The sequence below is a fragment of the Nyctereutes procyonoides genome, unplaced genomic scaffold, assembly GCF_905146905.1.
Source record: "Nyctereutes procyonoides isolate TBG_1078 unplaced genomic scaffold, NYPRO_anot_genome, whole genome shotgun sequence".
In the NCBI taxonomy this organism is placed as follows: Eukaryota; Metazoa; Chordata; class Mammalia; order Carnivora; family Canidae; genus Nyctereutes; species Nyctereutes procyonoides.
In genome coordinates this window covers 12,569,995-12,582,371 of record NW_026575042.1, presented here as the reverse complement: position 1 = coordinate 12,582,371, position 12,377 = coordinate 12,569,995, and the positions used below count along the sequence as shown (strand labels likewise).

Here is a 12,377-nt window from a genome sequence, read left to right as displayed (position 1 = left end):
ACACTCCAATCTATTCCCCATCCTGCAGCTGAGTGATCTTCCTGAAACAATCTCCTCATGCTACTTTTCCTCTTAAGACCCTTCAAGGTATTCTAGTTAATGATACACAAAAGCTCAAGTACTTAGAGTGAAGTAAACTAGTATCAGCAACTTACTTTGTAATGCATAAAAATACAGGTGGAACAGTGAAAAGCTTATGTGATCAAATAAATACAGTTAAGTGTTAATGGTAGAGTCTAGGCTTAAGTATATGAGTATTCACTCTAAAATTCCTTCAACATGTTTAGAGGTTTCCTAAGATGCCAGGAAAAACCCTCAGGATCTTCCTGCTGCTCTTGCCACAAAGCACAAACTATAAAGCCCAACGTTCCTTACAAAAGCCACCTAATTTCTCTGCTTCTCTCCTACCATATCCCACAATCCACATACTAGGCTCCAGCCATTCACAACTTCTTGCAGAACACTAGAGAGGGTGCTCTCTCTCAACTCTGAGTCTTCACATGCTGTCATTTCTTTCTGGAATATTTCCCCCTTCTCCTCAGATGTGGGAGAACCCCAGTTTATCCTGGTCTCATTTTAGTTTCCTCTAGCAAGTGTTCTTTGCCTCCACAAGTCTGGTTAAGAGCTCTCCCTCATACACCAACAACACACTGAACTCTAAAGACACTTTACTATAGTGTGTCAGGTCATTTATGGGTTTCCTTCGGCAGAACATAAGTCTGCCAAGTCTGTCCCCCTTCATTCAACAAATATTCTTTAGGCAAGTTCTCTTAATAGAAACTATAAAGTCCTTGCTTTTAGGATACTTGCAGGTAAGAAATTATCCTATTCTTAACAGGCCCTCTTCCTTGCTTGCTCAACAAAGAAAGAAACTATGTTGTCTTAGTCTCTTTGGGCTGTTATAACAAAAATACCATAGGCTAAGTGGCCTTTAAACAAGATAATTTATTTCTCACAGTTCTGGAGGCTGAGAAGTTCATTAAGGCACTGGCAGATCTGGCATCTAATGAAGGCTTGTTTCCAGGTTCATAAACAGCTGTCTTCTCCCTGTGTCCTCACATGGCAGAACGGGTGAGAGAGCTCTCTGGTGTTTCTTTTATAAGGGCCCCAATCCCACTCATGAGGCCTTTGCCCTCATGACCTAATCATCTACAAAAGACCACACCCCCTAATGCCATCCCACTGTGGGGTGGGATTTCAACACATTAATTTGGGAGGTACACATTTACCCTATAGCACTCATCCTATAGTCAGAATATCCTTTACCAATGTTCATTATCTCTCAATCACAACTACAGTCTCTATTTTTGTAACCATACCTTATCTATAATCACTTGTCCTGGGCCTTTACCCACAATATATTAAGATAGATTAAAATCCACTCATGTCTATAAAACTCAAGTGGCTACCTCTCATCAATAATTGATTAATTGTATAAGCTCATAATACATACCTCTTTCACTAAACTTAGAAAAGCTTTCTAGTCATTGGACTGAGTTATCTATACAAAGCTTCCTTGCCACATTCAAGATGAACTGTTTGGCAATATTAAAAAGTCCATTATGAACTTTTTCTCTTTATTTGATTATGCAATTAAAAGGATTAAAAAATATTAACTGCAGGATATCTATATTTGGGCATTGGCAGACATTTAAAAACCATCTTTAGTGGCCGATCCATTCAAGAAACAAAAGTCACTAAATTTCAAGTCATTTTTGGAAAACAAAACACAGAACCTAATAGTTTGAAAACTAAAATAAAACAGAAGAAAAATGACTATATACATACTTAATTCTAAGCAATTAATATATCTTTAAAGTGGCAAGCAGGGCAATGGGGCTTAGGTGGCTTCAAACCCAAAGTAACTTACAGATTCAATGCAATCCCAATCAAAATTTCAGTGGCATTTTTCACAGAAATAGAACACACAATTCTAAAATGTGTATGGAACCACAGAAGACTCTGGATAAGCCAAAGCAATCCTGAGAAAGAACAACACTGGAGGCATCAAATTCTATTACAAGTTAACAGTCATGGTATTGGCATAAAAACAGACATATATATCAACAAAGAGCCCCAAAATGAACCCAAGCATATATAGTCAATTAATTTGTAACAAAGGAGCCAAGAATAACAATAGATAAAGGATAGTGTCCTCAATAAATGATGTTGGGAAAATTAGACAGCCATACACAAAATAAAACTAGACCACTATCTTATACTGTACACAGAAATTAACTCAAAATGGATTGAAGACTTGAACATAAGATCTGGAAACATAAAGTTCTTAGGAGTAAACATAGGTGGTAAAATCCTTGACAGAGGTCTTGGCAATGATTTTTTTAAAAATCTGATTCCAAAGGCAACAAAAACAAAATTAACAAGTAGGACTGCATCAAACTAAAAAACATCTGCATGACAAAGGAAACCATCAACAAAATAAAAAAGGCAACCTACTGAATGGAAGAAAATATTTGCAAATCACATATATAAGGAGTTAAAATGCAAAATACATAAAGAATTCATACAATTCAACTAGCAAAAAACCAAACAATACAATTAAAAAGTGGCAGAAAGCAGGAAAAGACATTTTTCCAATGAAGACATACAGATGCCCAACAGGCACATGAAAATGCTCAATCAGCATCACTAATCATCAGGGAAATGCAAATCAAGACCACAGTGAAATATCACCTAATCCCTGTTAGAATGGCCATTACAAAAAAAAAAAAAAAAAAAGACAAGAAAAAAACAAATATTGGAGAGGATATGGAGAAAAGGAAACCTTTGTGCCTTGTTGGTGGGAGTGTAAACTGGTGTAGCCACTGATGAAACATTGTAAGGTTTCCCAAAAAAATAAAAATTTTGATCATAGGAACGCCTGGGTGGCTCAGTAGTTGAGCATCTGCCTTCGGCTCAGGGCATGATCCCAGGACTGAGTCCCACATAAGGCTCCCCAAGGGGAGCCTGCTTCTCCAGATGCCTATGTCTCTGCCCCTTCTCTGTATCTCTCATGAATAAATAAAATCTCTAAAAAAATTTTTTTAAATTATATTTTGACCATATGATCTAGTAACTTCACTTTTGGGCACTTTTCCAAAGAAAATGAAAATATTAACTTGAAAGATATATGTACCCTATGTTCATTGCAGCATTATTTCTAATAGCCCAAAGAAAACAACCTAAGTGTCCATTGATGAATGGATAATGAAGATGTGAGATACACAGTATTATTCAGCCATAAGAAAGAATGAAATGATGCCATTTGTGACAACATAGATGGACTCTGGGGGCATTACACTAAGTGAAATAAGTCTGATAGAGAAAGACAAATGCTGTATAATCTCTCTTATGTGTGGAATCTAAAAAAACAAAAAAACCCAAGCTCACAGATACAGAGAACAGATTGGTGGTTGCGGGGGGATTGGAAGATGGGTGAAGGGTGTGAAAAAGTAAAATTAAAAAAAAAAAAAGTATTCAATGCCAAATACATAAATAAAAGCAGCAAAGACAAAAACAAACAAAAGCAAAAAAAAAAAAAAAAGAAAAGAACCCAATAACCCAGAAATACAGGACTATTTGGGTGACTTTTACGACGAAGGCGCATTACGTCAATCAATAATACAAACGATTAAAATCATATAAACACTTCTTAGAATCACCTAGAATGAGATTTTAAAATTCTCTTACGTTATCAAAACCACAAAGAACCATGGTGAGCATGGAGAAAAATAAAAACCATCTCTAATGACCAAAACAGTCTGGAAACAAAAATCACTAAATTCCAAGTTATTTTTGAAAAAACACAGAGCCTAATGGCTTGAGCAGAATAAAAGAATAACTATACATATACTTCATTCAATGCAATTAATAGATCTTTAAAGTGGCAAGTAGGGCAACAAGGCCTGTGTGGCTTCAAAAAATATTGAAAGAATTTATCTGTCATGCATAAACTATAAGAAAGCTTTATCTTCTGTTCCTGGGCCTTCAGCTGGCAGTGAAAAGACATACTAGCTTTAAGTGTGCCAGTCAAATAAATAGTTAATGATCTGTAAACATACACTTAACACAAGTACTGAGAGTTCCTGTTTAAACAGACTAAGATGGAAATCCTTCTATAAAGAACCCTTTAATGATGATATTAAAGTTATTCTCTAAATATTTTATCTAAATTTGCATTTTATATTAGATTTTCTTAAACATATTTTACAGATGTTTTTAAAACAAACTGAAATATTTCGTTAGATATTATATTCTAATAGGGCCATTTTCATGTCCTCATCTAGGTGCTGGGAAACCTTTTAGGACCAGGAAGTAAATATTTTAGGCCTTGCAGTTCACAGGTCTCTGTCACATATTTATCTTCGATTTTTTAACCCCAAATCTTTAAAAATATAAATAAACCCCATTCTTGGCTTGCTGGCCATACAAAAATAGTCTACAGGCCAAACCCTGCCCTAATGGATGGACCAAGGTAAGAAAGATTTGTTGATTCAATTACAGTGAAATTCCTCACAGCAAATAAGTCTGTATTTTAAGTTATTTGTGAGCGCTATTCAAATAATCCACTCTCTATAAGCCAAGTATAAGATCCACACACTTAAAAGAACTTGTTTTAATGTTTTAAAGATTTAAGGTAATCTCTACATCCAATGTGGAACTCGAACCTACAACCCTGAGATTGAGAGCTGCATGCTCTACCAGCTGAGCCAGCCAGGTGCCCCCGGAAAGAATTCAGTTTTAGCATAAAGCAATAACAACCAACAATTCTTACTTTTTTTCAGCTCAAATTTGAAAACCATATTGGTTACAAAAGAAAGACTATATAAACTCCACCAAAATAGTATAGGGGTAAAGATGTGCTCATGTTACTGTTTTATCATCCCAACAGATCTCTACTTCAACACCAAAGGTAAAGTCCAAAACTTCACAATGACAATTTTTTTTTTCTAAAGATTTTATTTATTTATTCATGAGTGACACAGAAAGAGGAGCAGAGGGAGAAGCAGGCTCCTCACAGGGAGCCCGACTCAGGACTCGATCCCAGGACCCTGGAATCATGCCCTGAGCCAAAGGCAGACACTCAACCACTGAGCCATCCAGGAGTCCCACAATGACAATTTAATTAACAGGTTTAGAAATGGGAAGATTCAGAAGATGTGATTTCTAACTGTCATAGTATCACAATAAGTTGTATGAACCTGGACAAGTCAAGTATTTCCATTTGCTTCCCATCTTCTAAGCAGAGAGGAATAAAAGCAGACAAAATTTATGGTGATGGATTTAAAGTTCTATGACTATTATCAATTCATTACTTCTTGGTTAATGATACACGAGAAATAAAGTTCTTTTATAAGACATCAACACTGTTTTAAAAAGATAACATAAAAACAAGAATCACATGAAAATGAGCAGTCAAAGCAAAACACTAATAGCTATCTTGAACACTTCCAGTGTATGCCATTGTTAGAAGTGTTTCACAAACATTATCTCCTATAATCCACATGATAATCCCAAAAGGTAAATAGTATAATCTGAAAGATTAAGCAATCTGCTAAAGGGGGGTCAGGATTAAAAGCCATTAGCAATGCTCCTAAAGACTATAGACATTGCCATTGTACTTGGAGCAGCTTCTAGTCTTCACTCAAGATAAACAGGGATGACAAAAGGTAAAATTAAGTGGTACTCTGCCTCCCTTTTCTCCCAGGTTCCTCTCCAGTTGTGGTGGAAGGCTGAAACTCTTCTTGCTTTGCACAGGTTTGTGTACCTGATACCTGCTTTCTACATAAAGCTTTGATTCACATCTCCACAGCTATATTGGAAACATTATGGCCTACACAGCATCATGATAATCAGAACAGAAAGAATTCTAGCCTTCCATGTTCCTTCTTTATCCAAGTGAGATACCAACATTGTGAAGCTGACATTTTTTATTTGGCCTAGCATGATATAAAACAAATCAATCTATTTTATCTGAAAGCTCTGGTGACAAGAGCCATGAGGGGTCTTTACTGGAACTACTTTTGGGCTCATACCTGCTATGTGGCCTTCCATAGGTTATCAGGATGACCCAGGCAGGGTAGGGTCTTTTGGTCTGCTCCCCATTTCTCAAAGAGCATCTCCTCCCTTGCCTCAGCTGGCAAGAACAGGGAGAGGCTGTTAATGAGCTGCAACATCTGCACCAGTAGTTCTTTTTTTTCTTTAAGATTTTTCTTAAAATTTATTTATTCATGAGATACACACAGAGGCAGAGACATAAGCAGAGGGAGAGGCAGGCTCCCTGCCGGGAGCCCAATGTGAAGCTTGACCTGGGATCATGACCTGAACTGAACGGAAGGCAGACGCTCAACCACTGAGCCACCCAGGTGCCCCTGCACCCAGTGGAAAGGCCAAGGCAAGGCACAAGGCAGCTCAGGTGTGGTAGGATCCTTACCTAGAGGCACCAGGTCTGGGAATTAGCCTTTCCTACCATTTGAAGCTGTGGGATTGTGGGTGAATTACAACCTTCTGATCTGTTAACTAAGATTCTTTCATACTTACTGGGATTAAAAGAACCAAAAAAAATTGTCTTAAATCGCTGTCCTCTCAAAATTGGAAGTCACTATTTTAAATTGTAAAGTAATACATGTTTCTTGTCAGAGTAAGAGAAAATATTATGAAGATAAGAAAATGAAAATAACACATGACCCACCACCTAGAGACAGCAGTGTTCATTTTCTTTGTGTATATATATTTGTTTTTTAAACAAATAGGCTTGTGCCTTTTTTTTTTTTAATGTATCAGGGTTGGGTTTTTTTCTTCCCTTTTAATGACTGAATAATATATATAGTTATGACATAATTAAAATCAATGTGTATACAGATTATTATTATTATGTCTAATTTTCCATTTGCCCAGTATTAACTTTGGGATAAATTCCTATAAGTTCAATGGCTGGATCAAAAGTATGTATCTTTAGAGTCTTCACTGGCTCTAACCACTGTAAAACACCAATATGCCACTGATGTCTCAAAAACACTCACATATGGTATATTTTTAATATGGTAACATATCATACAGCAAATAATATTGTTAATTCTTTGAAAATTACCAATCCAATACCATCCATATCCATACCCAATATGTGGTAACATTCTACTCCTTATAGCATATTTCCATAACCAATCATTTCAGAAAACAGCATTAACATACTTCAACTGATAAAAATCTGTGTTTTCCAGAAGTCATGGATCCCAGTTCCTCACAAATTAATACTCTGAATGAACAGTCTCATTGTTTTCAATGTCAGTCCTCACACAGGAGTTACTTCTGTGAACAGATCTCTAGTTCCACTATGTATCTTGAGGTTTCCTACCAATAATTCAAGCATAATAGAAGCTAGTTTTATTCCTGAATAAGAAAGATTATTTCAAACATACTTTCTGAAGATGCCCAGCATTTTGTGAAGCTTTGCTGGCTGCACATAATTCTGGACTAGTGCTTTCAGGGAAAAATATAGACTCTAGATTTCTTCCCTGGGTAGATTCAAACAGCCCACATCTACAAGAAAATACTTTAATTTTAGTCCATCTGAAATATGTGCTCAAAATATTTCTTTATAAATTTTTAATAACCACAAGCTTTAGAATTTAAGCAAATTAAAGAATGTGGAATCAGAGTTCAGAGATCACTAAATCCAAATATCTTAATTTATAGATGAGAAAGATGAGGTTTATGTCATTTACCAAAGGGCCAAATAATTTTCATTAATTTATATTGGCCCCTAATCAGAAAGTTAAACTGATGTTCTATTTATAAGCCAGGCACTGTGCTGGGGGCCAAGATTATATATGCATCTTAGTAAATAATAAATTCACTTAATCTAAATCAATGATTTTGCAATGAAACATATATCAGGGGAATCACATAAAATTCCTTTAATATAAACCATTAAACACAATACTTTTTTTAAAATATTTTATTTATTTATTCATGAGACACACAGAGAGAGAGAGGCAGAGGGAGAAGCAGGCTCCATGCAAGGAGCCCAATGTGGGACTCGATCCCGGGCCTCCAAATTCACATCCTGGACTGAAGGCGACGCTAAACCGCTGAGCCACCGGGGCTGCCCCACAATACTTTTTTTACAAAGAGATCTCTCCCTTTAGGGAGACAGTCCAGGGTATAGGTTCAGAAAGAATACTGGCTCTGGAGGTAGGCTATACAACTTAAGACTCCTGATGTTGACTCTTTCTGGCTGTGTAACCCTAGAGCAACTTACTAATATCTCTGCGTTTGCTTCATGATCTTTAAGGGGATAATCAAATTCTGTAAACAATCCTTACATGGCTGGTACATATAAGTGCTCTATAAATGTTAGCTACTATTATTTTCCTTAGGGAGTTTTCTTAACAAAACATAGGAAATTAACCAAGATATGGAGAAAGCAGTGATTAAAACATAATTACAATCGTTGCCGTAAAAACTGATTAAATATAAAGGGTAAAGACGAAAAAATAGTTCTTCAAAGGGCAATATGTAAGCTAAGTCCTACTTAAAAGATATACACGAGAAGTTTTGCCTTTAATATTAGAAACAAACTTTATCGAAGAACTTTCTCAAAATCTTTCAAGAAAGAAAATAGTTAAGCACTAATGTCATAGGTGTTTCTCAATTTCACTACGGGTCAGGCTTAGGTAGATTAAATGACTGCTTAAACACAAGTGACATGGCCACAGTGATGTCTCTCAATAAGCTACATCCTAGAATCCAACAAATATTTAGACTTCACTTTAAAATAATTACTAGTATTTTTACTTAAAGATAGCCTTTTTAAAAAGTTACACAGTAGGAAGAATATAGGGCACTCACTCCCTTTGAGTGCCAAAGCAAGGACTTTGATCAAGCTGGAGAGCCATGCCAGAGTCATGGACTACAGGATCTTAATAGCTGTGTGACCTCGGAAAACTCACTTAACAGGTCTTTAAAATTAATTATCTCATCTATAAATTGGTGCTAACATCTACCTCTCAGAGTTGGAGGTGGTGAAAGAAGGGGGGCAGCAGAGATAAGCCAATGTTTATTTGAAAACGCTTTGAGAATAGCTCATACACATATATACATTGCGGGTCCTCATCCTCTTCTCCCACTAGCAGTGAGAGGGAAGCCATGTAGCCAGCTAAGCTTAAATTGTGATCTATGTTAGGGGACAAAAGCTTGATCATTGTTCCTATTTTAGGTTGTTTCTAGAAATGTAAAACCTTGTTACAGTCTCAGATCTTATTTTTTAAATATAGGACTCCAGAAATCACCATAATTCATGAAAGACACATTAGGGCCAAGCATCCTCCTGCTTAGTACCCTCAAATTCATAACAAAGAAAAACACAATCGCTATTTATATATTTCTTCCCTCCACTAGCACAGAGTGAATGCTGCCATAACATGTGATGGTAAAATGTCTTTAAGAAATCTTTACAAGTATTTTTAAAAATTAACCCTATTTATGTAATCAGTATAAAAATCTGTTCTTCCAAAACTGAAAAGCATTCTGATGAAAATCTCAATAGCACTCAAAGAAAAATTTAAATTTCATATATATTCGTATAACTTGATACTAGATGGAACCTTACAAACTATTAAGCTCATAAAAAAAGAAATTTAATCTACTCTAAGTATGGAAGGATAGAAGTGTCTGGGGCCTCTAAGTACATTCAGTCACATCCACTGATCCAGTGTCAAAGGCAAGTTTAAAAAAGGGGTTAAAAAAAAAGTATGGTGCAACCTCAGCACAAATTAGGAACATCAAAAATGAACAAAACTGTCACTTTTGTTTCACTACAAACAGAATCATCTAAGAAAGATCTAGTGCACAGGACTAATTGGGAGGAACTTACAAAATGAAAACAAAGTTCAGGAGTCTTAACCTTACAATGGCATTACTTGCAAAGAAGTCTTATTTAACTTACAGTCATTAAAAAATAGTCCACTTCAATGAAGTCACATTAAGTCCACTTTAGTTTAGCAATTAATAGTAATTTGTTTAAATTAGTAAACTTAAAACCTTTTCTAGGATTTTTTTTCCTTGCATTTGGATCCTAATCCATCTCTGCTCTATAAATATCACTTATGTGGACACTAATTCAATTTTCCAAAAGAGAATTCTGATAAAACATTTTCTAATTCAGTTGAGAGAAATCCATCACAAGAAGTCACCACGCTGTTATCACTTTGTAAGTATTATCTCCTTCAGTTCACCCCATAACTCTAGGAGGGAGCATTATTATTTCTGTAATATCCACTTTAAAGATGGAGAAGCTAACTTGTTTAAGATCATAGGGCCGTAACTGAACCCAGGTTAATATGCAGTGGGTACTTCAATCACATTAAAAACATTAAAAGCAAATTTTTCCAACTACCTCCGTGTAATAAAGAACATCAAGAATCACATTTTCTAGATTGGCAGAAATTCAGGAAAAAATAAGCAATTTGTTTCTATCTAAAAATTTTTATTAAGAGTAGACCCTGCCATGTAGCATCTGACTTCTTTGTTTCCTTTCCTGTTCTTTAGATATACATAAAAATAGTCTTGAGACACCAATACCAAAGCTTTAAAATTCAAACATCATTTTATAAGCCAGACGTCAGTATCTCCCATTTAAAGAATATGAAAGAAATGTCTTTTGTAAATGACTCAGGAGCTAAACCTGGAAAAAATGTGAATCTGTGATTTATTCTCCCTCAATGTCCTCTACGCCCACCCTCAGAATCAGTAAAGAAACAACATACATAACTTCCAGAGAGCAAAGGAGCTACAGAACAGGAGAATTGAGACATTAGACCATTTCTCCTAATTACAATCATTTGGTGGAAGGGGCTGGACTAGTTAGGTGTTCTCTTGCCCTTTACAAATTTCAGAATTGCAAGGAACAGTTAAAGGCATGTGCAACATGAGTCCATTGTACCCGAAAAAGCGGAATCAAGTAAGAACGTTTACCACGAATACCAGGTCTCAATTTCTCGCTTCTCTGTCAATTATACAGAGTCAGCTATTAAATATTAATGGCATACCATTTGCACCGGAGCTCTTGCCAACGAGCCTCCCGCTACCAATTTTTGTCATGAAAGAAATACCGCCCTTATTTTCTGGGTAAACCCCAACCTCTAGAATCTCTCCGATGGGCTACAGCATTCGTCCTTCCCACGGGAGACTGCCAGGGCCACCTCCACACGCAGGGGAGGGCGGGCCCCCTGCAGGTCCCGGGCCCGGGGTCCCCGTTCCCCTTCTACCCCAGCTGTCAGCGGCCGGTCGGGCGGCGGGGCGGGGCGGGGCCGGGCCAGGCCGGGCCCCGCGGTCCGCACAAAGCGGCCGAGCCGGCGGGCGGGGGGGCAGGGGGCGGGCGGACCCTGACCCGGGCCGGGGTTGGGTGGGGGCGCGGCGGGGCGCGGCGGGCGCGGCGGGGCGCGGCGGGGCGGGGCGAGGCGGGGAACACTCACCCAGCAGCAGCACGTTCTTCCCCGCGGGGAGCTTGGAGCGCGAGCGGGTGGAGACCTCGCTGAGGATGCAGGACCTGCCGGGGAGCAAAGGCGCACGCTGAGGCCGGGCACCAGGGCCCCACGGCGGGAGGGACCGACCCGGGCTCGGCGCGCCGGGGCGGGGCGGGGGCTGCCCGGAACGCAGGGGCCTCCGCACGGGATCCCGAGGGGTCCGCAGGGCCGGAAGTGCCAGTGGGGACCCAGGGATGGGTGGGGCCGTTACCAAAGGTTCTGCCCGTCCTCGTCGTCGCCCGCGGCGGCGCCGCCGTTGCCCGAGGCGAGGTCGTTGGCCAAAGGGCCCCCCGCGTAAGTCGAGGCTAATCCCGGCGGTGAGGAACCGAAGGAGCCGACTCGCCCCACGGCCGCCATCTTGGTCGGGAATCACACCACTCCCGGCAAAGCTGAATGAGCTCGGCGGCGGCGGCGGCGGCTGCACGGCGGCGGCGGCAGCGGCGGGAACCCGGATATGGAGCATTCGGCACACGGGAGCGGGGCGGGGTCTGCGGGGGCGGGGCCGCGGGCCCTGCAGGGACTGCCGGAACCGGGGAGGGCGCACTGCGCGTGCGCTGCAGTCTCTCGGGCGCGCGTCTGCAATGCGCGTGCGCGGGCCCGCGGCGGGCAGTTGCGCTGCCCCCCGGCTCCTGCAGGAGTCGGCGCGTAGACGAGCCTCCTGCCGCCCGGCCCGCAGGTCTGGGCTGCAGCAGAGCGGCTTGGGGTGTGTCAGGTGAACAGTGCTCCCTCCCACTCTGAAGTCGGGTCTGCAAACCCCGCAGCCGGCGTGGAATTCCTGCACTATCATTGCCGTCCCCCACCCCCCCTCCAGCCCCCATTGGAGCTGAGCGGCGGTCACCCGCCTACACCCGC

At 39.9% G+C, this 12,377-nt stretch overlaps 1 protein-coding gene across 1 annotated transcript in view; it reads right to left on the bottom strand.

Moving 5' to 3' along the window:
- Positions 1-11,985, bottom strand: part of DYNC1LI1 (dynein cytoplasmic 1 light intermediate chain 1) — a 45,661-nt gene extending 33,676 nt beyond the window's left edge. The window contains exons 1-2 of the mRNA XM_055321165.1: positions 11,737-11,985; positions 11,475-11,548 (exon numbers count right to left, since the gene is read on the bottom strand). Coding sequence (XP_055177140.1) covers positions 11,475-11,548; positions 11,737-11,882 — 220 coding nt within the window. The 5' untranslated portion in view covers positions 11,883-11,985. The remainder of the gene's footprint in view (positions 1-11,474; positions 11,549-11,736) is intronic.
- Positions 11,986-12,377: the final 392 nt, after the last annotated feature.